Source organism: Phaseolus vulgaris, chromosome 5 (assembly GCF_000499845.2).
Source record: "Phaseolus vulgaris cultivar G19833 chromosome 5, P. vulgaris v2.0, whole genome shotgun sequence".
Lineage (NCBI taxonomy): Eukaryota > Viridiplantae > Streptophyta > Magnoliopsida > Fabales > Fabaceae > Phaseolus > Phaseolus vulgaris.
Genome location: NC_023755.2, coordinates 11,425,721 through 11,449,260, shown reverse-complemented (window position 1 = coordinate 11,449,260; position 23,540 = coordinate 11,425,721). Strand labels below are relative to the sequence as shown.

At 33.5% G+C, this 23,540-nt stretch overlaps 2 protein-coding genes across 6 annotated transcripts; both read left to right on the top strand.

The window, feature by feature from the left end:
* Positions 1-203: 203 nt before the first annotated feature.
* LOC137835142 (increased DNA methylation 1) lies at positions 204-10,255 on the top strand. 4 transcript variants are annotated; one of them, XM_068643501.1, is made up of 9 exons: positions 204-493; positions 2,207-4,832; positions 6,340-6,463; positions 6,841-6,923; positions 8,056-8,297; positions 8,440-8,526; positions 8,751-8,850; positions 9,004-9,196; positions 9,271-10,255. In XM_068643501.1, exons 2-9 carry the CDS (start codon positions 2,379-2,381, stop codon positions 9,903-9,905), a joined length of 3,918 nt encoding a protein of 1,305 aa, XP_068499602.1. In that variant the 5' UTR covers positions 204-493; positions 2,207-2,378; the 3' UTR covers positions 9,906-10,255. The 4 variants fall into 4 exon arrangements, with proteins under 4 accessions (XP_068499602.1, XP_068499603.1, XP_068499605.1 ...); XM_068643502.1 differs by having other exon boundaries at positions 204-604; XM_068643504.1 differs by having other exon boundaries at positions 345-730.
* A 2,169-nt stretch (positions 10,256-12,424) lies between these two features.
* LOC137835141 (uncharacterized) lies at positions 12,425-22,054 on the top strand. Of its 2 annotated transcripts, XM_068643500.1 has the most exons (10): positions 12,425-12,532; positions 13,202-13,659; positions 13,838-13,954; positions 15,297-15,379; positions 16,374-16,810; positions 18,287-18,462; positions 20,536-20,621; positions 20,694-20,827; positions 21,217-21,516; positions 21,711-22,054. In XM_068643500.1, exons 2-10 carry the CDS (start codon positions 13,288-13,290, stop codon positions 21,899-21,901), a joined length of 1,896 nt encoding a protein of 631 aa, XP_068499601.1. In that variant the 5' UTR covers positions 12,425-12,532; positions 13,202-13,287; the 3' UTR covers positions 21,902-22,054. The 2 variants fall into 2 exon arrangements, with proteins under 2 accessions (XP_068499601.1, XP_068499600.1); XM_068643499.1 differs by lacking the exon at positions 12,425-12,532 and having other exon boundaries at positions 13,146-13,659.
* Positions 22,055-23,540: the final 1,486 nt, after the last annotated feature.

Genomic DNA, 23,540 nt, shown 5'->3' with positions numbered 1-23,540 from the left:
AACATATTTAAGATGAAAACATCATTTTTGATAATAATATTCCTGACAATATGAAGTGGAAAAAGAAAAGAAAAGGAAAAATTGAAATATATGATGTTTATTGTGAATTATAATTGTTGGTGGAAAGGGTATATGTTGAATAGAATAGAATTGTGTTTAGGAAAATAGAAAGAAAATCCCTTAATGGGCCCATTTTGGCATTTGCTTAGAGAGGAAGTGAATCAGAATGGGAGCGTAGGTGCTTCATTCAAAAGGGGTTTAAAAAAAGGGAGAAATGGACAAGGCCTAGTGGCAATGAAAGAGGGTACAACTGTACATGTAAGTAGTCCATGACATAGATACAACTCTCACATGCTGTGGTAGATGCTCCTAGAGAGAGAAACTGCCTTCTAGAGAGAGAAACTGCTGTTCCTTTGTGTTTCCCATCTTTTACACTCTGCTACCATTGTTGGGTTTTTTCTCTAAGCTCTTTCTATTTCTGGTGGTGTTCAAGGTGAGGAATGAAGCCAAGGAAGATGTCAATTTGTGTTTTTTTCCTCAGAAATGTTCAATTGCTTCTGCGATTTTAACGAACCCTAATTATGGGTGAGATTGTGCCGTTCTGGTGGGTGCCTCTGGGCATTGTTACGCTTATAGGAGTTTCTGGGTCGTGTTTTTTTGTTGAAAAGTTTGTCTTCTGTGTGGTTTCTTATGATGGACTGTGAATTTCTTTCTTGAGAATCTGAGATGGGTAGGTAGGGTAGGTTCTGATCTGTGTTCAAAATGAGGGTTTTTTGCTCTGGATTTTCGGTTTTATCTTCCATTTCTGGACCTGGTGTTTGTTCTGTGTTCCAATGCTGCTTCTGAATTCATGCATGTCGATTTTATGCTTCACTTTTGTTTCGGAATTCTGGGTTCCCCGTCTCTTTCAAGTGATTTGCTGCTTTAATTGAAGGGAATGTTAAGTATTTAATGAAAATGAGAATATTTATTAGATTGAAAGCATATAAGGGGTGCGTGCATTAAATGTTATTTTGTTTAACATTTGGCATCTTAAAATTTTAGCTTTTCAAGTTTGATAACTTTTGGTTTCCTTAACCGTTCTCTTTTGAAAAATAAGCTGTGTTCTTGCTAGCCATAAACGATGGAGGATTGCATGTGCATTTTAATTCAACCCAACCTTTACATTTGCATTTGGTCATGTGTTTCGTGAATGTGATGCTTATTTGGAAATATTTACAGAAGTTTCTAATATTTTTAAGCTAATAGCAGAAAGCCGAAAACATTGTTTAGTCATTTTTTGTCGTTAAAGACCGTTCTCTATCACTTCTATGTGGAGCTTGAGTTTTTTAACATGGGAAACCATGATGAATATTTTGATTGAGTTTGTAATAAGGCTTTTTTAGTCAATAATTTGGAGGGGTACACACTAAAGCACTAATACTAGATCTGCAAACGGCACTGGAAGACATGAGACTCCCTCTGTCGAAAATCATTGTTGCATGAAAAGTGTATTACTTCTGAATTCTGATTCCTTATCCCTTAGTTTGATATGCTGTTTTTGTCCGAGGAGAATATTTGTCTAGTAGAAAGTGTTGCATGAAAGACAATATGTTATTCTGATCCCCTATGCCATGGATCAACAATGAATAACACATGTAATTGTGGGCAAACAATATATTGTTGCTTTGCTTGGTCTTCTTTGGCAGCTAGGCAATGCATGCTGATGCAACCAAAAGAGTACTATAGTTCCATATCTAGAAGATAAGATGGAAGTTAACTTATTCCAAAACTAAACTTCCTTATTTAAGTGTTTAAATGCTTTAATTACTTTTGTGGCTTCTTGTTTGTTTATAAATACAGTTTACCCACACCTTTTTTTACTCTACGTTTTTTTATTAATGGTATGGGATATTCAGATTTTAGTGAAGAGAGATAAAGAATCTTTTAATGCATCCTTGTAAGGATGCTCATAATTGATTCTGTGGCTTTTGTCTGATAATCTTTCACCTTATTTACATTTCAGTTTTGTATTTAATGTAACTATGACTATGTGAGGGAAAATGATACCAATAAATGAAAATGACACTTACATATTTTTTTTATTGTTGTTGTTGTTGCTTGAGATCTTCCATGCAAATTTTCTTTCAGAAAATTAATTAAGTTAAAGCTTGTTGAATCTTTTAATTTCGAAGACAATTTAATAACTTCTCAATTTCTTCTGCAGATTCGAAATCCTTTACCAGGAGATTTATTTTTTTCTATTAACTGGGGTCAATAGTGACGAAGTATGTCAACCAGTAATTTATGGCTGAAGAAAGGCTTTCTTCATATGTAATGGTGCCAACATGTAGACCAGCAACAGAAACTGCATAGTGAAATCTCATCATTCAGCAGAGATGTTGATCAGCAACGAGGTAGAAGATTTGTTTGATGATAACTTTGAAGGATCTAACGAAGAAAGACAGATTTTTTCAGAGGTCTTTTCTGGTGATGACATTTTTCAGTCTACTCAGAAGTGTCTTGTTCCTGGAGTTATCAGCTTTGAACATGAATCTGCTAAAAACACATTTAAATCATTCTGCTCTAGTAACGAAAACTCAGTTGCATTGGATCCCTCGTCATCTAGACTTACACACCCTGAAGAGGAGAACTTTAATGTAATTCAGCATTCCAAAGAGGCTGCTCTGGGATGTGTGCCAGAGAGTTTGATTTGTGAAGACCAGAATGACGAGGATGTGAATGTCAAACGAATGAAATTTTCTCTGCATGAACTTGCTTGTAGTAGATCTGATTCAGAAAAAAATTTGAGTTCATCACGACTTTCAAAAGTAGCAGTTTCTAACCTGTCTTCTGTTGCTACAGGCTGTAATAGTGAACCAATTGCATTTCGTTTGGTTGAATCATCCAAAGATGGTGTGATATCCAGTTGTTATCTATTGAACCATAACAATTTAAATAAACAAGCTGTTAAGGATGATGTAGATGTTACAAATTTTAACACAGCAACAGCAGACAGACATATTGCAAAAGAAGTGTCTGTAAGTAAAGCAGCTGCTTCTCCTGTTTCCCAGGAAAGCTTTGCGAGCAGGCTTGTAATTACAAGTCCGTCAATCACTGTTGTGAAGAAGGCTGGGTCTCCTTTAAATCCTGAGGAAATGCCGGAATCTACTAATGGGGACATCTCAAATTCACCCTCAATGCTACAGGAAGAGGACCCTCGTACTATTCTGCAGTTTCAGATTGTTCAGTTGCTTACGATGGCAGGGTGGACTATTGAGAAGCGTCAACGGCCTAGCAGACGTTATCCAGAGTCAGTTTACAGGACACCAGAGGGAAAGCCTATTCGGGAATTTACAAAGGCTTGGAGAATATGTGGTGAGCTATTGTCTGTTGACAAATGCAATTTAATGTGCAGAGATTATAAGGAATGGACTGATATTAGTCAATTCTGGTCTGATCTATCCAGTGCACTGATAAATGTTGAAAAAACAAAGATGCAGTCAGAAGACCCTGATGCTATGTTGGCTTATCGATGGTGGCTTTTGGATCCGTTTGTAGTTGTTATATTTGTTGATAGAAAGATTGGTGCCCTGAAAAAGGGAGAGGTAGTGAAAGCAACTTGGACTTTAGTTTCTAGTAAGTATAAGGTGGCATGTGCTCCCATTGATTCGAGCTCTGGAAATTCGAATCAGGTACCTGGAGGGTCTAATGTAAATGCTGTTCACCAAGCCAAAATTAGAAGTTCTAGAAGTCTTGATAAGCAGAGTTCAGATGGGCATGTGCCAATGGACACGTCAGAAGAAAATAACGCTTCTGGTGTGAGCTATGGCCTGGTTAATTCTCATGGCTCAAGGACTGTGCAACAGTCTGAATGTAGTGAGGAAGAGGGTGGGAAAATCTTAGTAGATTCTGCATTTGGGAAAGATAGCACATATTCTGTTTCTAATGTTATTCTTAGAAAGAAAATGCGAAGGAAGTGCAAAAGGGTATCTGAAATTAAAATGAGTATGTTCTGCCATGGTGACATGCTGGGCTCAACTGTCACTGATCAGGTGCAGTCACTAGATGGTGAAGCATGTGGTTTGGAAGAGGTCCAGAATTATCTAGTTGACAATGCTGGAAAGAAAAGAAGCTGCAGAAAGTTATCATCTTTCAGTGCAATTCAGAGAAATACCAGGAAAACAAACGGCTCCATAACTGGAACGGATAGGTCTAACAGATGCCATATTAAAGATGATGATTTATTGGTGTCTGCAATATTCAGGAATAAGGACTTCGGCCCAAAGGCAATCCGGGGAAGTTCTAGAGCTAAATCCTGCAAATCAAGGGGCCAGAGAAAGCTTAAAAGCCAAAAGGGTCGTTGCAGGTTGCTGCCAAGGAACCCCTGTAGTGCAGGGAAGTACAATAAGGACTGTAATAGGTCTTATTTGGGTTCAAGGACAATATTGTCCTGGTTAATTGATAATGGGGTCATATCTTTAAATGATGTGATTCAATACCGAAATACTAAGGATAATGTTGTTATTAAGGATGGCAGGATCACCAAAGATGGTATTATATGTATATGTTGTGGTAAGGTGCTTACATTATCTGAGTTCAAGTTGCATGCTGGGTTTACATTGAATCGCCCCTGCGTAAATATTTTTATGGAATCTGGCGAGCCCTTTACATTGTGCCTCCTTCAAGCTTGGTCAGCTGAATACAAAGCCAGGAAAAGTCTGAATCTAGTTGTGCAGACTGATGATAATGACAAAAATGATGATTCATGCGGGTTGTGTGGTGAAGGGGGTGAGCTGATATGTTGTGATAATTGTCCATCTACTTTCCACGTAGCTTGTTTGTCCACTCAGGTATGTCTGCTCTTGGGTCTATGCAAGTTTCTTTCTTTTAATTTGTTTTGGAAATCCAAACATGAGTGATTGATATAACCAGGCTCCTATGCCATTCCTCTGTGTGTGTGTGTATATATATGTCTTTGCGTTAGCATAATATGGCGTTATGCTCCTCCATTAAACTATACTTGTAGTATAATCTTTCTGGTCTGTTGTTAGGAATGTTTATTCTGACTCAGCTGATTACTTGAAAATGTAAGTATTCGAACTTTTTATAGTGTACGAGTGAGTTCACTTCTGTGAATATGAATACATGATCTAGGGCGTCCACTGTAATTTAATTGCTTTTATAGCCAGTTGCCAAGAATTAACGAACTTTGTGCTTAGTTTAGCTGTGGTTTGATGAGGAGGTTTAGTGAGTATATCCCCTCTTATTTTATACACAACCAGATATACACCTGTGCATTGCACTAGTGCCAAATAGTAGAAGTTATCTTATCTTTTACTGTGTAGAAAACATTTAGTAGTATTTTATTTAATTATAAAACAACCTTGAGCAAATTGGATGAGATTCAATTGTTAAAAATATGTGCTTTTGGTTGACTCATGAGATAAGATTGTTTTGAAAATTATTAGACTTATGTAAAAGATGACACTTAAGCAAAAATGTTGACATTACAAAGCAATGTCAACTAAATCGTTGCTATGGTAGCATATCAAAATATATTTACTATAAATTATAGATTGAAAATAAATGTGTAAATGCTATAAAAAAATTTGAAACGATTTCAAATACGTTATGTGGATTGTGTTGTACTTGTTATCTCCTTAATAGTTGTGGAGACTCATGGACACTACTTAACAACGAGCTAAAAAGTACTATTCCCTTATAGTCTCTAAATCCATTACTAACAAACAGTATGTCGAGGATCCTTTGTAACTCTTGGAAGAATTTGGAGAAACATGGTAGCAATCACGAAGGGTTTGTAAGGTAGCATATTAGGTTGCTCTTGAAACACATAACATCAATAGCGAGAGCTTGGTAGAAACATCTCAGGGGATTACAAAAATAAAATAAAATTATTCATTGATCATTTCAAGAGAAATTCATTTATTAGATAATTATTTATTATTAAAATGTATTAGTACGTTCCACTCACATTTAAAATGATTCCATTTTGTAGTTAGAGACATGAGAACATATAAAAAACTAATGTGACTTAAAGGAAATTTACATGCTAACATGTCAACTCCACGACTCGTGGTTCAGATTTTATATATTATAGTAGATAGATTGATGGTATGGATGTTTGTGTAAGTGTGTTACTAGCGTTTAGATTTGTTTATTTATGTTGTTCCTGTATTATTGTTTCTTTTCATGTGATGCATTTGACAATAAATAAGGTCCTTTTGTACTTTGTATTTTTGAGGATGTGTTTATTTATTGTTGTTGATGTGATTATTATTAAGGTTTTTTACCCTACCTTAGAAGAATAATACAATCTTTTTTGCCTATGTGAATCAGGATATCCCAGATGGTGACTGGTACTGTGCAAACTGCACTTGTAGGATATGTGGAAATTTGGTTATTGATAAAGACACTTCAGATCTGCATGATTTGTTACAATGTTCACAGTGTGAACATAAATGTAAGTATCCCTGTATGATCATACTGCTTTATGACATTACCAGTGTTATGGTTGTAGAGCCTGTAGAGTGTAGATAGACAACAAGTTGAGTTGTGCCATATATAGTTTGTTATTGTTTGAATAATTGAAATACTCGACATTGTTTAATGGCTAAACAATTTGTTGGTTTGATTATTGTCATGACTATTCCTGAGTCTCCTTAAATGCCACAATAGTGGGAGCTTCATGATCTCATGCATGCCCTTATATATTATTATAATAAGCAATTGCTTGATGATCATGAATGAAGATTTCTTTGATCTGAAGCCTATGCATTGTTTTCCCTTTGCAATGCTTCAATGATTCCATCTGACAATTGCGATCCTTGCACTAAATAGATCACGAGACATGCCTTAAAGTAAGAGAAACACCAGAAGGAGCAGTCTCGGACATTTGGTTTTGTGGTCAGAGTTGTCAGGAGGTACTATACTACAATTTCTCAAATTTCTGGACTTCCATTTGAAATGGCTAATTATTTGTTATATTACACAGATGATGTAGTGGCTTGTAATGTGAGTTGGTCATTTTATTATCTATAATTTGAAGATGTTCAAAACCTTTTGAAACTTTGGTTTATATTCCAAACCGTGTGCCAACTTTTATATGTTCCAAACCATGAAATAATGATTATCGCATTAAAATTTATATCAGTGGTAAATATAGCTTTTTTCAAGTTGTTTTTTTCAGACAAATAAGCTTAAGATTAATAAATTTATAATTTAGTCCGAGTTAAAGAAAAATACGAGGTAATTAATAAGGTGATTGTGATTTGCATCAAATTCTTGAATCCAAATATAATTTTAGAGCTTATAATAATTGAGAGCAGTATAACACAGAGGCTTCCATGACTGTAGTGTTTGCCAAAAGCAGAGCAAATTGGACATCTTTTCAAAGCCATATAGAATGTGGAAGAGTCTAGTCTGGTGACTTACCAAGTAACGTAATGTAGACTTGTTGGCATAGTTGTATCCACCAATAGAATGTCATCACTTGGGCATATAAATCTGGGAAGCCTTGATTCCCTGTGACTTTTCAAAGCGTTAACAATATTCTTTTTGGGTTGCTTTTCTCTTTCTGTACTAAAGGAGGAGAATTGTAAAAGTAGTCTAGCTGTGTGACATACCCAGTAAATCATCCTGGCCAATTGGCTCTCCTAATTCAAAGTCTAACTTAATTTACAAATCTGATAGGTGATGTTGGCTACATGGATCACATGCCACCATTGAGCTTAGTTAAAAACCCATTTCTTGGTTAAAAGATCTGTTACTGTTAAAAAATGTTTGTTGTGGTAAGCTTTGGCTTGACTGCTTGAAGGGGAGTGTTGGAAATAGTAATAGTTTATAAAATTAGGAAATAGCATGTTTATGTATCACATGATAAAATGCATTTAGTTTTCATGGGAATTAGTGATATAATAATGTGTTGTGGTATTTGGACCTAGTAATCCTATTTATGTTAATAATCAGGTCAAGTACTCACTACTCAAATAACCTAATGAATGACACTAATATCCCAAGACTTTATTCAAGGACTCGAGACTCTGGTTTGTGCAGGTGTACTCTGGACTTCAATCTCAGGTGGGGTTAGTTAATCAAGTTGCTGATGGCATCTCATGGACGCTTCTTAGATGCATTCATGATGACCAAAAAGTTCATTCTACACAGTGGTTTGCCCTAAAGGCAGTATGCAATACGAAATTAGCAGTTGCTCTTACTATCATGGAGGAGTGTTTTGTGTCAATGCTTGATCCAAGGACAGGCATCCACATGATACCTCAAGTTTTATACAACTGGGGGTTAGTGCCTCCTCCCTTCATTTTCCGTGCTTCCTTTTTCATAGTTTTATACCTATCTAAATAATGTCCTGCCCCTTGTACTTTTTAAAGCCTTAATTCTTTCCCTTTTGATTTGAGAGGCTTTATTTTATGTGATTTTCAGGTCTGAGTTTGCTCGTCTGAATTTTCAAGGGTTTTACACCATGGTATTGGAAAAACAGGATGTGTTAGTATCTGTAGCATCTATTAGGTAAAATTTCAAAGAAAGATATTTTTCTTATGAAATTTATAGTAGAATTTGATGTTTTTAAATCTTTATGATCCATATGTGGAATGGTAGTATTTTAATTACTAGTTAACCTATAGAGGCAATTATTTAAGTGTCTTTCACCTTACCCTTCAAGATGATTCATAATTACATTTGTTTGATTTATACACGAGGCAATTATTTAAGTGTCATTTACATTTTTACAGGGTGCATGGAACTGCAGTAGCAGAGATGCCTCTAATTGCTACTTGCAGTCGGTATCGTCGCCAGGGAATGTGCCGATTGCTTGTGACTGCTATCGAAGAGGTAATATTTGGCTAGTTTCACTTGTACTTGCCCAAAATAATTGTAGTGATTTTGCACTTGACTTCTTTTTCCTGTAACTGTTGAGTTTGAAAATTTCCCACACTTCTTCATTTTTTGGCCTTTTGTGTTTCTAAATTTATTTGTCATTGGCAGATGTTAACATCTTTCAAGGTGGAAAGGCTTGTGATATCAGCCATTCCTGATTTGGTTGAGACATGGACTAAGGGCTTTGGATTCAAACCCGTTGATGATGTTGAAAGGAAAAAATTGAATAAGTTTAACTTGATGATCTTTCCTGGGACAGTGTTTCTTGAGAAACCGTTACACGGAGAGATGAAAAATGAAGGTAATTTTGTTTGGTGTATTTTGTTAGTGTACTATTATTGTGAAATACTTTACTAAAATTAATTATCTTTTCAGATGAAACAGGACTGTGTGATGAATCAACTCAAGCAACTGATGAATCAGTCAAAGTAGGTATCGGTTCTGAAGGAATGGCCATTACTGACTCATTGCTACAAGATGTTGTAAACATAACTACTGCCAATCAAATTGAACCAAAGTCAGAACATGAACCTTTGGATGGTAAAAATCAGTCTGACCATAAAGCTGGCAGTGATACCCTCAGAAAAGACAATACACAACCTGTTGACACTGCATTACAAGCCAAAGAATCAACAGAAATAAGTAGTACCTGTTTTACAGAAGAGATCATCCAGTTGACAGTGTCAGCTGGGTCAGAGAAATCTATTGAAGAGAACAGTGTGAAGGAACTCGGAACATGCAACAAAGTGGAAATGGAAAGTGATACAGTGCGGCAATCTAGTGAGAATTTTTGTGCTATAAAAGATGGTGCTGAACCAAGTATAAGGGTTGTTGAGGACAAGAATATCAAAATAGGTGAGGGTCAGGAAAATGCTTTGCAGGGCCCTTTTTCAAATCTTTCCTGCAAAACATTTCTAGGCAGCAATTTTGACACGGATTCCAGTATTGAATGCTCAGTGATGTATGATGAAACAGCTTTTTTTGGAACATTTGCAAAGTCTGCAAGCTGAATCAGAAGTTGAAAGAAAGTAGTTGTTTAGAGAGATGTTGTGATGTTCATAACCAACTTGTAGGGTATCTCACCGCAACTAACTGCAAAATATGGAAACATAAAATGGGTTCAAGACCAGCTAGATTAAGATAAAGTTGTGGCCCATTGTGTGTAGCTAGGGACTTACTGTGAAGCATAAGATGGATGCAAATAAAAATGTTTTTGGTCTTGTCTTGGTTGGTGGTAAGGAAGATAAGATGTCAATGAAGGTTGTGCTACTCTAAAACAGATCTCGTTAGTTTGCTCAAATCACTTTATTAATGCACCTTCAATTCTTCTCATAATCAATCATTCAGCTTCGTCAAGAAAGTTAACATTTCATAAGATGGTCCAATACTTGTTAAAGCTAGTCTCAACAACTAAGCATTATTGCAGCTTGGTGCAATATGAATTATCTGCTGTCATTGTATAAATTAGAAATATTAAGAAAGAATTCTACTCTTTAGAACTGTGATAAATTGCATGTAGTGATCTAAAGCAACTTAAGATTAGGAGATGATAAAAGGATATTTATTAATCTTGGCAGTTGATGAAGAGGATGAGTTCCAAAGAAAAATAATTTATAAACCAAGTTCAAACTCAAACTCATATTACAAAGGTCTTAATTGTAAGTGACTTTTAGTAATTATTATTTACATGTAGTTAGACCTGGGTTGATCCTGGCTACATGGTTTGGGTTGGACATATTTTATGGACAAAGATTTTCTCAAGGTTACACATTTTAAGGCAACTTCTTTTGTTGTATTGTAGTGTTTTATATAATTTAAAATTAAAATGTAATATATTATTGTACAATTCAAAAATCTGATCTATGAATAATTTAAACTTCTTTTAACACCTCTGAAGCTGCATAGGTGGAGGAGAAAAGAGTGATAAGCTTTGATCTATGTTTATAATTTATTTTGTTAGTTGGATAAAAGGAAGCAGCATGTGATCATCCAATGTGATGTCAAGTGAGAAAAAGTGCACAACACATAAATTTGATGGAAAATACACAAAGAAGCTTTAAAAAACAATGAATCTAGAGAACTAAGGGACATAGGAAAACTTTTTACACGTGTTACTATAAGAGTAATTGGATATTTACCAAAAATGTACACAACAACACTTGCCAACCATGTACACCAAGCACAACTTCTACTTTTCTCTTTCTCAAAACGTAAATCATTTAACACATGAAAAATATTGAGGCTGATTCTCCCACACCATATCAATTCAAATCTTCCGCACCTATGCCTGTTTTTTTTAATGATTTAAATTTTTTTGTCTTTACAATATTTCGAATATTTATGTCCTTTAGAATTAATATGTCATTTTGGATAAATTTTTCATAAAGAAGATTTTGGATGTTAAGATCCATAAACAAACATAAATCTTCTAGATCTCAATTTTCAGTACCATTATATAAAAATCTGAAACGGATAACTCACTTCTAGGTATGACCATAAAAAACTTTAAATGAAGTACGCAAATAACTTTTGGATATCAAAATCTAAAGTATATAACAATCACTTTCAGATTTTTACATCGATAAACGAAAATGAAACCAAGTACAATGTTGAGTTTTAAATTTTATGTTGAATTTAAATGATATGATGTAGGAGAAATTGTCAAATATTAATGTTAATTTGATATTGCAGGAGTTGGCATCTGATTTTGTAAAAGAGATTCGTAATTATAATAAAAAACAAAAATATTAAATCAGCGGGATTATGGAATGTTGTGTTCATCCCTGATTATTTTATCTTTTAAATCAATCTTAAATAAATATCTTGAAATAGATATTGTGAATATCTTCTTTATTCTTTAGTGTTGTCATTATGGTTCTTAATGTATTGCAAATATTTATCCATTTTTTTATAAATAAAATGATTTAAATAAATAAAATTAGAATTTAAAGAATAAAAAATATGGATGTGTGAAAATAGGGTTTAAAAGAGTATACTTGATAATAAAAATGTATTAAAAGTAAATGGAGTGTGCTAAGTAAATTTGGAGATATAAATAGAAGAAGTCGTAGTTGAGTTCCTACACCCATTCCACCTTCATACTAAATTTAGGGTTTATGATCATTGTTAAGCATGAGGCTGCAAATAAAAGTTATGCAGGTGCAAAAACACACTATAAAAGATGGGAGAAAATTGAAATCCCCTAAGGCTTTCTTTGGATTGTGGTGAGAGTGGGAAGGAAAATAAGTTAGGGGAAAGATCATAAAAATTGAGGTTCTTTAATTGAAGAAAAGTGAATAAAAGTAAGTTGAAAAATGGTAGAAGATTTATTCGATATAATATTATAGTTTTTTTTATATTAATATAATCAAAATGTAATTTCTAAATTATTTTTTAAAAATAATTTAATATAAACATTAACTTTTATATAATGTTTTTAAAATTAAATTTCATTTTATATATTTTGTAGATTATAGAAAATAATTTACATATAATTGCAAATAAATTATAAAAGTTATATTTAATTTATATAAGTATTCTTTATATCGTATGATCGAAACGACAACCTATTCCCATGTTTATCATATCTTACCTCCACACCAAAGATACAAGTGCTTCATTGTTTCTCAAATTTAAGGCTCTGTTTGGATTGAGGAGGAGATTTGTGAGGAGGGGAGTGAGTGGATTTGTGAGGATTAGAGAAGATGAGTGAGGATATGTGAGGTTGTTTGGATTGAGGGATGATAAAGTGGATTTGTGAGGATGGTTTATTGTAAGTTTACAAATTTGTCCTTGTTATTAAAATGATGAATTATGATTCTTTTTGTGTGTAGGTTTGAATTAATTAAATTTTTTAATATATAATATTCATAATTACTTATATTTTATAATAAAAAATAAAAAATATAATAGAAAATATTTTTGTGTTAAATTGAAATAAAATTATTAAATATATTAAAATTTATGAAAATAATATTTATTATTATATTTATTTATTATTTTATATAATTATATATATTTTGGTAATATTATAATTTTTGTATATTTTTATTTTTATTATTTATAATTGTAAGTTGTTATTAATAATATAATTAAATATTTTTAAACTTATAAATAAATCTATGTAATATTTTATTTTGATATTTTAATAAAATGCATGTCTAAGAGTGTTTTGGTAAAATACAACTATCCTATTTAATCCCCACAAATCTAAAGAATAAAAAAAAGCCTCCACCTCTTCCCCTCAAAATTATAGAAACAAACACAAAAAAAACACTCCTTCCTCCTCCCCCTCCCTCCTCCTAAGGCATCAGTTGTGAATCATATATTGAAAAGCCGTAGACTTGACATTTGTGTTTCTTCAATTCTTCAAGCAAAGCTTGTGTTGGGACAATGCAAAGTGTCTCTAGTTTGGCATCAATGGAAGTTGATCTGTCAGACACAGAACCGGAGACCATTAATGGCGGTTCCAAGGCGAAGAAATCAAAGCAGCGTAAGAGGAAGAGTTTCATGGTGGACGAGGAAGGGCAAATGGGGTCGCGAGAGAAGCTGGCAAAAAAAATCTTGTTGTCTCTTACGAGGCCTTCCTATGTCATGGGATTGGGTCCCAAACCTCTGAGGAAGGAACATCGTACAAGGTTGCGCTACCTGCTCCGGAGGCTCGTCAACCAGCATCACTGGGTCGCAGCCAGTGGTGTTCTAAGTGCCTACATGAAGGGCACAGTTAATGACACCTCTCCCTTCAGAAATCGTCTGAAGTTTTGGGTACCCTCCTCCCCCTTTTTCTCTTATTATTTCTTAAATTGGAATGTCGTGTTTTTACTTCTTTGATTATTGCTGCCTATTTGATTAATATGATTTTATATTTTATTGTTATAATTTCTTCTATTCTTGATATCCTAGTTAGTTTTTGAACACTGGCATTATGCTGATATGCGTGTAGGTTTTAATGGAGCTTCTTAAGCATGTGAGAAACAATTCTATTAATCCCACAAGAATCAAGAACCTCTATGATATTTGGTCGAAGAAAATTGGATCAATGAAGACTTGGCCTTTACAGGTCTGTTTCAGACTCCCCAACTAAATGCTTTATAGTGGTTACCTTTAATGTTAAATGTTTATAAATTTGCTTTGTAAGGTAGTAACTGTTTCTGACTGACAACTTGTTCTGAAGTACCTAAAGGTTATTTACAAAATGTATACTATTTAAGCCTGATAAAATCTGTTATGTAACAAAGTTGATGTTGGTAACTCACAAGAGAGAGAGGTAGGCTATCTGGTTCAATAATCAATTGCAAGTCCTGCAAGTGTTATATTCTGAATACTCCAATTGAAAGAGGGGGGAGGGATCTAGCTGTTGAAATGTAATGTTATTTTTTATTATTTTTCTTGTGCGTGTATCCAACTTTAGGGTTAGGGTTTTAGGAAAGTGCCTTGCCTCTTCTTTGTATCCTATATATACATCAATAAAAGTCCAAAAGTGTAGGTTGAATACACTATTTTTTTTGGTCTTCTTATCTGTTAAAGTCTAGCTAAGAGAAAAAACAGTGATCCTGATGGCAGTGACTTGTGTGAGTCTCTGTAGCTAGCCATCAAGTACTCAACAAATAATACTTTTCTTTTCCTCCTTGGTGGAATTGGAACTAATTTGAAGAAATCAAGGCATACCTGATTTGTAAATGTTGCAATTGTACTACAATTCAATACTTACTAGGTGCTGAGTTTATTGTTCACTGTTCATCACCATACCAATTTTATAGCATAATATGTTTAGCTTTTTCTAAACTTTGTTTCTCCTAAAGCTTTGCCCCAATTCTCAATTATTCAATTTCAGTTTTTCTGCAGAATTCTCTTTGTTCAGTGTTGAAGCTACATTTTCGAAGTTATCTAGAGGCATGCTTGGTTTGAGAAAAAGTTTGATGTTTCCATTTCCTATTTTCATTAATATTTGCAAAAATGTCAATTTGTTTTCAATTTGTTTCTTGTTTTGAAATATTAGTATATGAAACAGGAAACAGAATGAAAAATAAGGTGACAGTTTATTCATTATTAATGATTAAAACAGAAATGTTTTCTCAAACCAAATAGGCTTCTAAGTTTCTAGATTTCACTTTCTTAGTAATTTTAAAATTATTTACTTGTTACCTTTTTGCATGTGCAAGCTGTATGAGATCAACCAGGTTGTGATAATATGCATGCTCCCATGTTATGTTTAAACTTTCTGGTGGGAAACTCTACCATTGCCATTGCAAATAATCTTATCAATCTATCCGCTGACTTTAATTCTACTAGATAAATTAATTATATTTTTCAATTCAATTGAGGCATCAATTATGAATTTAAATTGTCAGCTTGATTGTTTAGTCTTCAGTTCTTAATGTAGAATTTTGTTTATGGAGCAGAGCAGATATGTAGTCCATTTGGAGTTCATTTTTTTCTGTCTTATGCAAGGCAATGCAGGGGAGGCATACCAGCTTGCTTTATGGTATGTAATTTAATTTTTAATGTGTTCTTTGCAGAATGATATGTGCTGCACCATGATGCGATGATTTCATAATTTCTGATTACTATATATAATGTGGGTTGTCTGTCATTGTTATTATATTTTTGCCTGGGTTGTATATTTTTCAATAAAACCTAAATTCCTCAGAATGGTTGATAAGGTTTGAATGGTAATTATCGTTGGTGTTCAATTTCTCCAGGGAGTTTGGAATACTATCTTAATTCTATTACTTTAGAGACCTTGGTACTTGACTGCCCATTACAAAAGGCAAGCTAAGTATGAATTATGCTACTTATTGTATTGTTTACTAGCATTTAGAGTAGACAAGTTTTGTCATTATAGAAAAACAAACATAATTGCATAAAGTCGATATTCCAAATGATTGACACTGCCCCAGTGATGAGGATGAATTTGGGATTGGTAACACAGTGGAAATTTGTGGATGGATTAGTCCTTTGGTGAATTTGAAAGATACCGCAAATTGTCTTATTTCCTAGATAGATACATAGCTGTAAGTGTTATCACCATTCAAGAAGTGACACAAGAGATGCATCGACGGAATATAACAGTTCCAATACTCTGACAGTTACAATCGTAGTTTATTTAATTTATTTTCTACCAACACATTCCATATACGTAGGTTAGGTTGCTTAGGAAGTACCCTACTGGTATAGTTAAGTACTAGATACATGCTCAAATAAATGCAAATTGACTCAAATAAGACCAAATTATCACTGTATGCTTTTGGCACCAAAGTGTATTATATTATGAAATGGCTTTAAATATGAACTTTCTATTCACAAATCATTTTCCTTCATTAATGATGGTTTTCACTTCAAAAATACTAAAATACATGTCAGTGTTTGAGAAATAGTGTTATAGGGGGACCACCTGGTTCTATTTTTTTTTTTTATATTTTCCCTTGCTTTTTCTATCCTTTTTCATTTATTTTTTGTCCTTTTGGTTTCTCCTTTAGCATTGAGAAAGACGAAGCTGATATTGATCCTGTGTCAAAGATGATGATGGGTTTGACATTCTATGAGCTGTGGTTTTCTTCTATCCCCAAAGAATTCCAGTGGAGAAACTCAGACCAGTTTTACTTGCAAGAGAACTCACATATGGAGACCTCAGTTACCAATAAAACTGGACAGTCAGAACGGTATAATTCAGTTGAATCCCACATGGTTGACTCCCATTCACAACATGATTCAGATGCCTCTATCATGAATGATAAGCATATATCTAGGGATGTTGTATTCAGTAAAGACATGGAGGTTGGTACTAATAAAAGAGAAAAACCACATCAGAACTTTCAGCCAGAAGGTTTTTACTTAAATTCTGAAGAGCAAAAAGGATTTGGAGATCCTTTTTCTAACAGTGGAGGTCTTACAGAGGATATCTTATATGGTCTTGGTAAGGTATTTATTCACTGAACAGGCGAAATATCTCTTTTAGGTATACACCTTTGAATGAGAATGTGTATTTGCATATATGTTTGTATATGGATTTTCCTACTTAATTTTTTTCCGGACTGAAAATATTGATTTTGTCTTTACTCCAATAATGCTAGATTGTAATTTTTCTCTTGCCAATGATAACCTGTTTGCACCAACCTAAGATTAGTTTTGTTAGAGCACCTCACCCTATTACTGTGGTTTATGTTGGAGATAAAGAAAATGAGGGTGTAGAGTTCCCATTTGACTTGAAACTTCAGACAATGCTACTGATTGGTCACTGATAAGCTATATGTTTTTTCTTCTATCCTTTTCTGTTTTGAGTGTGGGATAATATAACTGGCATGCTTTCACTGGTTCAAAGCTCTAAATTGCCGTGGATGACAATTTTCTTTCCCTTTGAATATTCGATGTGTGACTAATCTGTTTATGATTTTCAGAAGTTGTGTTAAATGCTTAGATATTTTCATTTCAGATGGGCTCCCCTTTAGGAATATCTATCTCTATAGGCCTCCATTAGATGAAACATTTTACGAGATAGAGGGCTTACCCTTTCTGTGGTTATGATGTGGCAGAGATGTTTCCCAGAGAAATCCAAGAAGCTCAATGCAGAGTGATTTGAGGAAATATTAAACAAAATGTAGGAGGCAACTAGGAACCCAAGAAGGGATATCTTCATTTGCATCCAAGAAATGGATCTCTTGCAGTTTTTTAGTATATTGTAAGGGAAACTTGCTTTCATGGGTAACGGAAAAATACCTTTAGCCAAGGCAAAGTCAAGATCCATATGCGCCACATCTGCAGAAAAATTGGTTTAATATGATATCAAAAGTTTAGTTGATTCCCCAGGCTCTAGAGCAAAACCCTCCCATGTTACTAATTTCACACTTGAGGTCCTCGGAAATTTCACACACTGGTGATATCATCAAACTAGTGTATTAAAGTATGGTGGGGTAAAGCCTTGCCCCATGAGCTAATTTTTTGGAGTTGAGTTAGGATAAAATCCAAATTCTAAGAGTTTCAGAGGAGAAATAAGAGAAATAGTCAATGGTATCTTATGTAACTAACTAAATTATAATTAGTAAGTCACTTTGTTAGTTAGAGTTAATTTTTCGTGAGGAAAAATTGTAATGAGGGTATATAAAGGATAAGGGTATACAGTTGGGGATTTTTGTGCATTGGTTGGGAGGAACCGGGCTCCTCAAAATTTCTGTTGTTTTTTATAATTCTTTCATTATTCAGTGAGTAATATAAACATCTCTTGTCTTCCCTGTTCTATTACTCTCTTTTTTCTTTCTTTTGTTTGTTATATTCTGGTACCAGTTTTTTTCAAATTGGTTTCAGAGCTTATTGCTCATCATTTCTTTGGTTTTTATAGTCATTAGTCTGTGGTTCATTAGTAACTTCAATATTGTCTTTTGGTGAATTTACTTAGGGGGACTTGATTTGTGGTTGTTGCCCTTGCATTTTTCTGATGAGAGCAATTTCGAGGAGTTCATGTATATGCAAAGAAATCAGCCTAATGACTATTACAAAAATTCAGTGAAATATTTACAACTCGCACTGAACTCTGAACCTTCTGCTTCAGCAGCATTACTTCCATTGGTACAGGTATGGATCATACATTTGAAGTTTTATGGAACCACTAAACATCATTTTGTATTTCGTTCATGTTGTTTGTTAAACTGAAAATTAGGTTCAGAACCGTTGAAGCAATAATTTATTACATTAACTCCCGTACTTGCTCAAAAGTACTTTGTCTTAATCTTTGCTTTTGGTGTTCCATGCGCCATAGTACTCTTCCTCATAACTTAACGGAGGGTGCCTTCTTTAATCGGAGATGGAAGTTGCAAGTATTAAATACTCATAAATGAAATCTTTCAAAATTTATACTTATAGAATGGGTCTGGGCCCTGATGGTGAACAATGTCACCTTGGCCCGTAGTTAAATGGGGATAAACCATATTTATACCTTAATCATTTGATTATATGGTTAAGTGTATTTTATTACTTGTTACCTATTGGCTAAGCATTATGGAATGGATGGTTGTTGGCCAAGGCCTGGTAACTCTAGGTCTTGGGGTGTATACCTCCTAAACAGTTTAATTTTGACCTGCTGTTGATATGAATTTTTTGTACAATTATTTGTTACTTTAACCAATAGCTAATAAATTAAAAACTTCTGTTTAAATAAAGATAAATTCGAAGTCATTTCAAATAAATAATTTTGTATTACTTTTAGTTTTGAACTAATTTAGCATCAATTATGGTCTGGTGAACCATTTTCAAAATTTTAAATAATTTTGAAAGGGGAAGGGTGAGAATTAAGGAAATTTTGGTTCAAACTAAAACTTATTTAATGAAAAACCACCGCGTACAGAATTTTGTTAAACATAAAATTGGACTAGATTAAAGAACTAATTCTTTCTGTGTGTGTACCTAATCTTTTGATTTTTGTAAAAGTTCCGTATGGGTTGCCCAAAAATTGCAAGCCTCAGTTCAATGCATTTATTATCATTGCATAATTCCTGAAAATTATAGAACTGGCACTGTAATAAACCATGCATGATGTTGTCAACAACCAGTCCCTGCTGCCTTTTCATATTTTTGCTTATTTCTCTGCAATTTGTTGGTGATAATTTTCCTTTCTAATGGCTTTGCTACCATACCTGCACCATCATAAATATTTTTAGTATGCTCTATTGTTATTCAAGTAATTTGTTTTTGTTAAACTAGTGAAATTTGAAACCATTACCCCGCTTCAAGGTATTGATGAAATGAAAGGGAAAGTAATGCTTTTACTTGTATGCTTTAGGAATTCTAATATATGGAGTGCACCCAGGTTTCCATTCATTCTAAATATTAACACTGCATCCCTTGATTCTGTTGTATTAGGAAAATGATGTGTTAGTGTTTTCCTTTCAAAGGATGTTCTTATGATGTATGTAAATACTATGTTTCGTCTTTTTACCTAAATGCTAACTCTTCTTAAATGCACCTATAGCATATTATTATTGTTATATTACAGAAGCAGATGGAACAACCTTCTATTTATAATTTCTTTGACTTGGGGTAGAACGCCAAAACCATCTTCAATACTGAGAGGAGCTCTTTGCTTTTCGTACTAGTTGTGTAGTTTGTTGTTCCTGTGGCAATTGACATATCATTCTTCTTTCTTTGGCTTTTGTTATTTCCCTTTTTGGCAGAAATACTATTTTTTGCGAGACAATAATGTTGACATTGTTAAATGAGATTTTGATCATAAATATGGTAATGTTAGATATATGGAACTGTTTCTAGGCATCTCCGTCCATCTAATATTGGAAGCTTTTGCGATGTCATTAACATTGTGCTAGACCCTCTATTTATCAAATGATTAGAGGTTTAATCCATGCATCTGATCTTTTGAATGTCCTTTGTGCAACTGCATCCTATTACTAATTGGTTCTCACTCCTTCCATATGCTTATTTTGTTACACACTTTGTAGAAACATCAGTCGCTTGGATTAAATGAAATCAATCATCCATCTGAAATTGCACAAAGCAACTAGCATGTTCCCTTTTTCTGGATGCGCATGCACGTCCCTATTTTGCATTTGTTAGAGAAATTATTTGGCAATTGTTTTCTGCATAGGATCATGTTTGAGATATAAAAAATGGCTTCACTTTATTTTTTATTGTCAGCTTTTGCTAATTGGAGGACAAGTTGATGAGGCTCTAAATATGATTGAGAAGCAGTGCTGTAATACAGCCTCTGTACTCCCACTAAGGTATATCCCTTATTTTTGATAAGATGCTTTTTGTTATGATTATTTAAGTTACTGATGTGTACACCCTTGTAGAGTGAGGGCAGCTCTCTTGGAGCGTTTTGATCGAAACAACTCTGTCATGCTTCTTAGCTGTTTTGAGAATATATTGAAGAAGGATCCAACATGCAGTGATGTCTTAGCTAAACTTATCAAGATGCACCAAAATGGTACCTTCATCCTGAATCATGTCTTTTGTGTGAGTAGAATAATTTATATCGCCAGTTCTCTCAAGTTGAGTCCAAATGTCAACTTGAAAAGGGATGTAGAAAGAGGTTAATGAAAGAAAAAGAGGTGAACTGGTGCAGGAAATGAAATACAAGTGATCAGGAAATTGAAGAACTCCTAGCCTCCAGTTTTTCCTAAGTTCATATCTTTTGTATTAATCTCTTCAAATTTGAATCAGTTGTCTCTGATTGGATGTCACGCCCTTCTAATTACAGATTTAGAAATATTTGCTGTGATAATTATTTTCTTCTGATACAGACTAAGAAATATCTTTTATGCTAAATAATACATTATGTCTATGTTGTTGATTGGTTTCTTTGGTACTTTGCAGGAGAGTACAATCTTGAGTCTCTGCTGGAAATGATTGCTTTACATTTAGATGTTACAGATTCAGAACACAATACGTGGAAGGTCTTCTCTTCATGTTTCTTAAGACTGTTTTCCTACGAAGAAGACTGCATGTCTTCATGCCCCATTCAAACTGAATATGGACACAAACAACATCGTTCCTTTAACAAACCCCCTAAAATATTTACGGATGGCACATCAGGAAAATCTTGGTATCTTCGTTGTAGGTGGTGGATAACAAGACATTTCAGCAATAGCAAGCTAGAATCAGAGATTGAATCAGGTATAATCATATCATTGGAATGGTTGAACTATGGTAACACGAGGTCAAACTTTTCTAATGTTGTCAATGTCAAGTGACAGTGAAGTTACGATATTAGTGTATATATAAACTTCACTGGAAATATTGTTGCTTGTTCATTCACTATTATTGTTTTATTTTTAGTCATGTTAATGAGTTTTCCTAAATTGTATCAGGTGATTTGCAGTTACTGACATGCAAAGCAGCATGTGCATCGTATATGTATGGACGCGAGTTCAGCTATGTTGAGAAGGCTTTTTCTCATTTAGAGAAAGAAAATGATAAGGAGTTGTTGTTGTTCTTGGATGAGCACAGGGGAAATTCTTTAGGAATTTATAAAAAATTTCGTAAGAAATTACACATATAATATAAAAATTTAATAATATTTAACATACATTTATATCCATAGTTTATTTTTAGAAATACTATGAGGGAGCACACCTTTACAACATTTCTAGTGGAATGAGTACTTGTATTACTATTTGCTTCAATGTCATAATATAATTATTGCATTCGAATACATTCATAAACAAAATAGTAAGCTAATAGAATTTAACATAACATGTAATCTCAAAAGAACTCATTGAGTATTATACAAAAATATCATTTAAATATTTATTCTTTTCTAAAAGTCTCAAAGACACGTTACATTGATTTCATCTCATTCTATAACATCCATTAACAACATAACCTAGATGAAACAAGGCATCAAAATTAACACACTAATAAGAACCTTTTAACATGTCAAACTAAGAGCAAAATACTTTCATTCAAAAGTTATGTATACAAAATCACAATTTTAAGAAATATTGCATTGAGGTACCAAGTTCACACAATTTTAGGCTTAAAAATGTTAATTATATGAAAGTTTGAAATTAATATATCCTTTGATAAAGTCTAAAAGATATTGAAATCAAACTACATTTGATTATTATTATCCATACATTTATAACATTTCTCATATCATTCTCAATATTTCAAACATCATATGCTAACCAAAGCAAAAATTACTCAAGAAATAACATCGAGCTTGACTCATAAATTTAAATTTAAACCTTCTCAAAATCTATGCTTCCAAAAAAAACTTAGTTTGGTCCATAGGTTAATCACAAACAAAAGTACCATTCAAGTTCAAAATTAAGGTATTTCTTAAAAACTAAATTAGAATCTAAGCTATGACTAACTTCTTGTTCCATAAGGTATTGAGGGTTTGAAGAAGAAAAATAAGCAAAAGTGCACAAGTAATTTGTGATTACTTAAACACTAAAATCCTAACCATCAAAACATCTTAAAAACCAATATCTAAACTATATAAAAAAAACCAAAAAAAATTTAAGTCATGCATATAGCCTTTAGAGTAATATAGAAAAAAATTTATTAAAGACAAGGTTTTTAGATAAGTGTTTTATATTTCCCTTAACTTAATCTCAGGAAGGAAATCTCGAATGGAGGAAGAAATAGGTAATTTTTCAGAATTAGAAGAAAAAATTGTGTTTCTTGTAGGATGGATAAATCCATCAACTTAATAAGGTGTTCAAGAATTTTTCTCCATAATTATCATGGAAGCTTGTGACATAATGGACAAAACAACAAAAAACAAGAAAAAGTTGCAAATGAAAGTAGAAAATGGATTAAGACTATAAAAGAGTTAGAATGCACCACCTTTAGATTGAAATCCAAGGATAAGTGTAGGGATATAGTGTATGGAAGCGTGATAACTTCAACCAAAGATTATGAGAAATTAAAGTAACAAAGAAAATGAGAATGATACCATAAATTTTTAGGTGGAAAACCCCTTTGAATAGAGGTAAAAAACCACCGACGAGAGAGCCAAAACTTCCACTATAATGGTATTGAGAGTACAATGAATTCCTCTCAAGCTAATAGATAAATAACACCAAAACAAATTCTCTCTATATGAGTTAAACACTTACACCCAAGAGAAGAAATAGAGTGTATGTTGTTGTTTGTTGTGTGTGTTACATTGCTAGAAGGAAGCCACTATA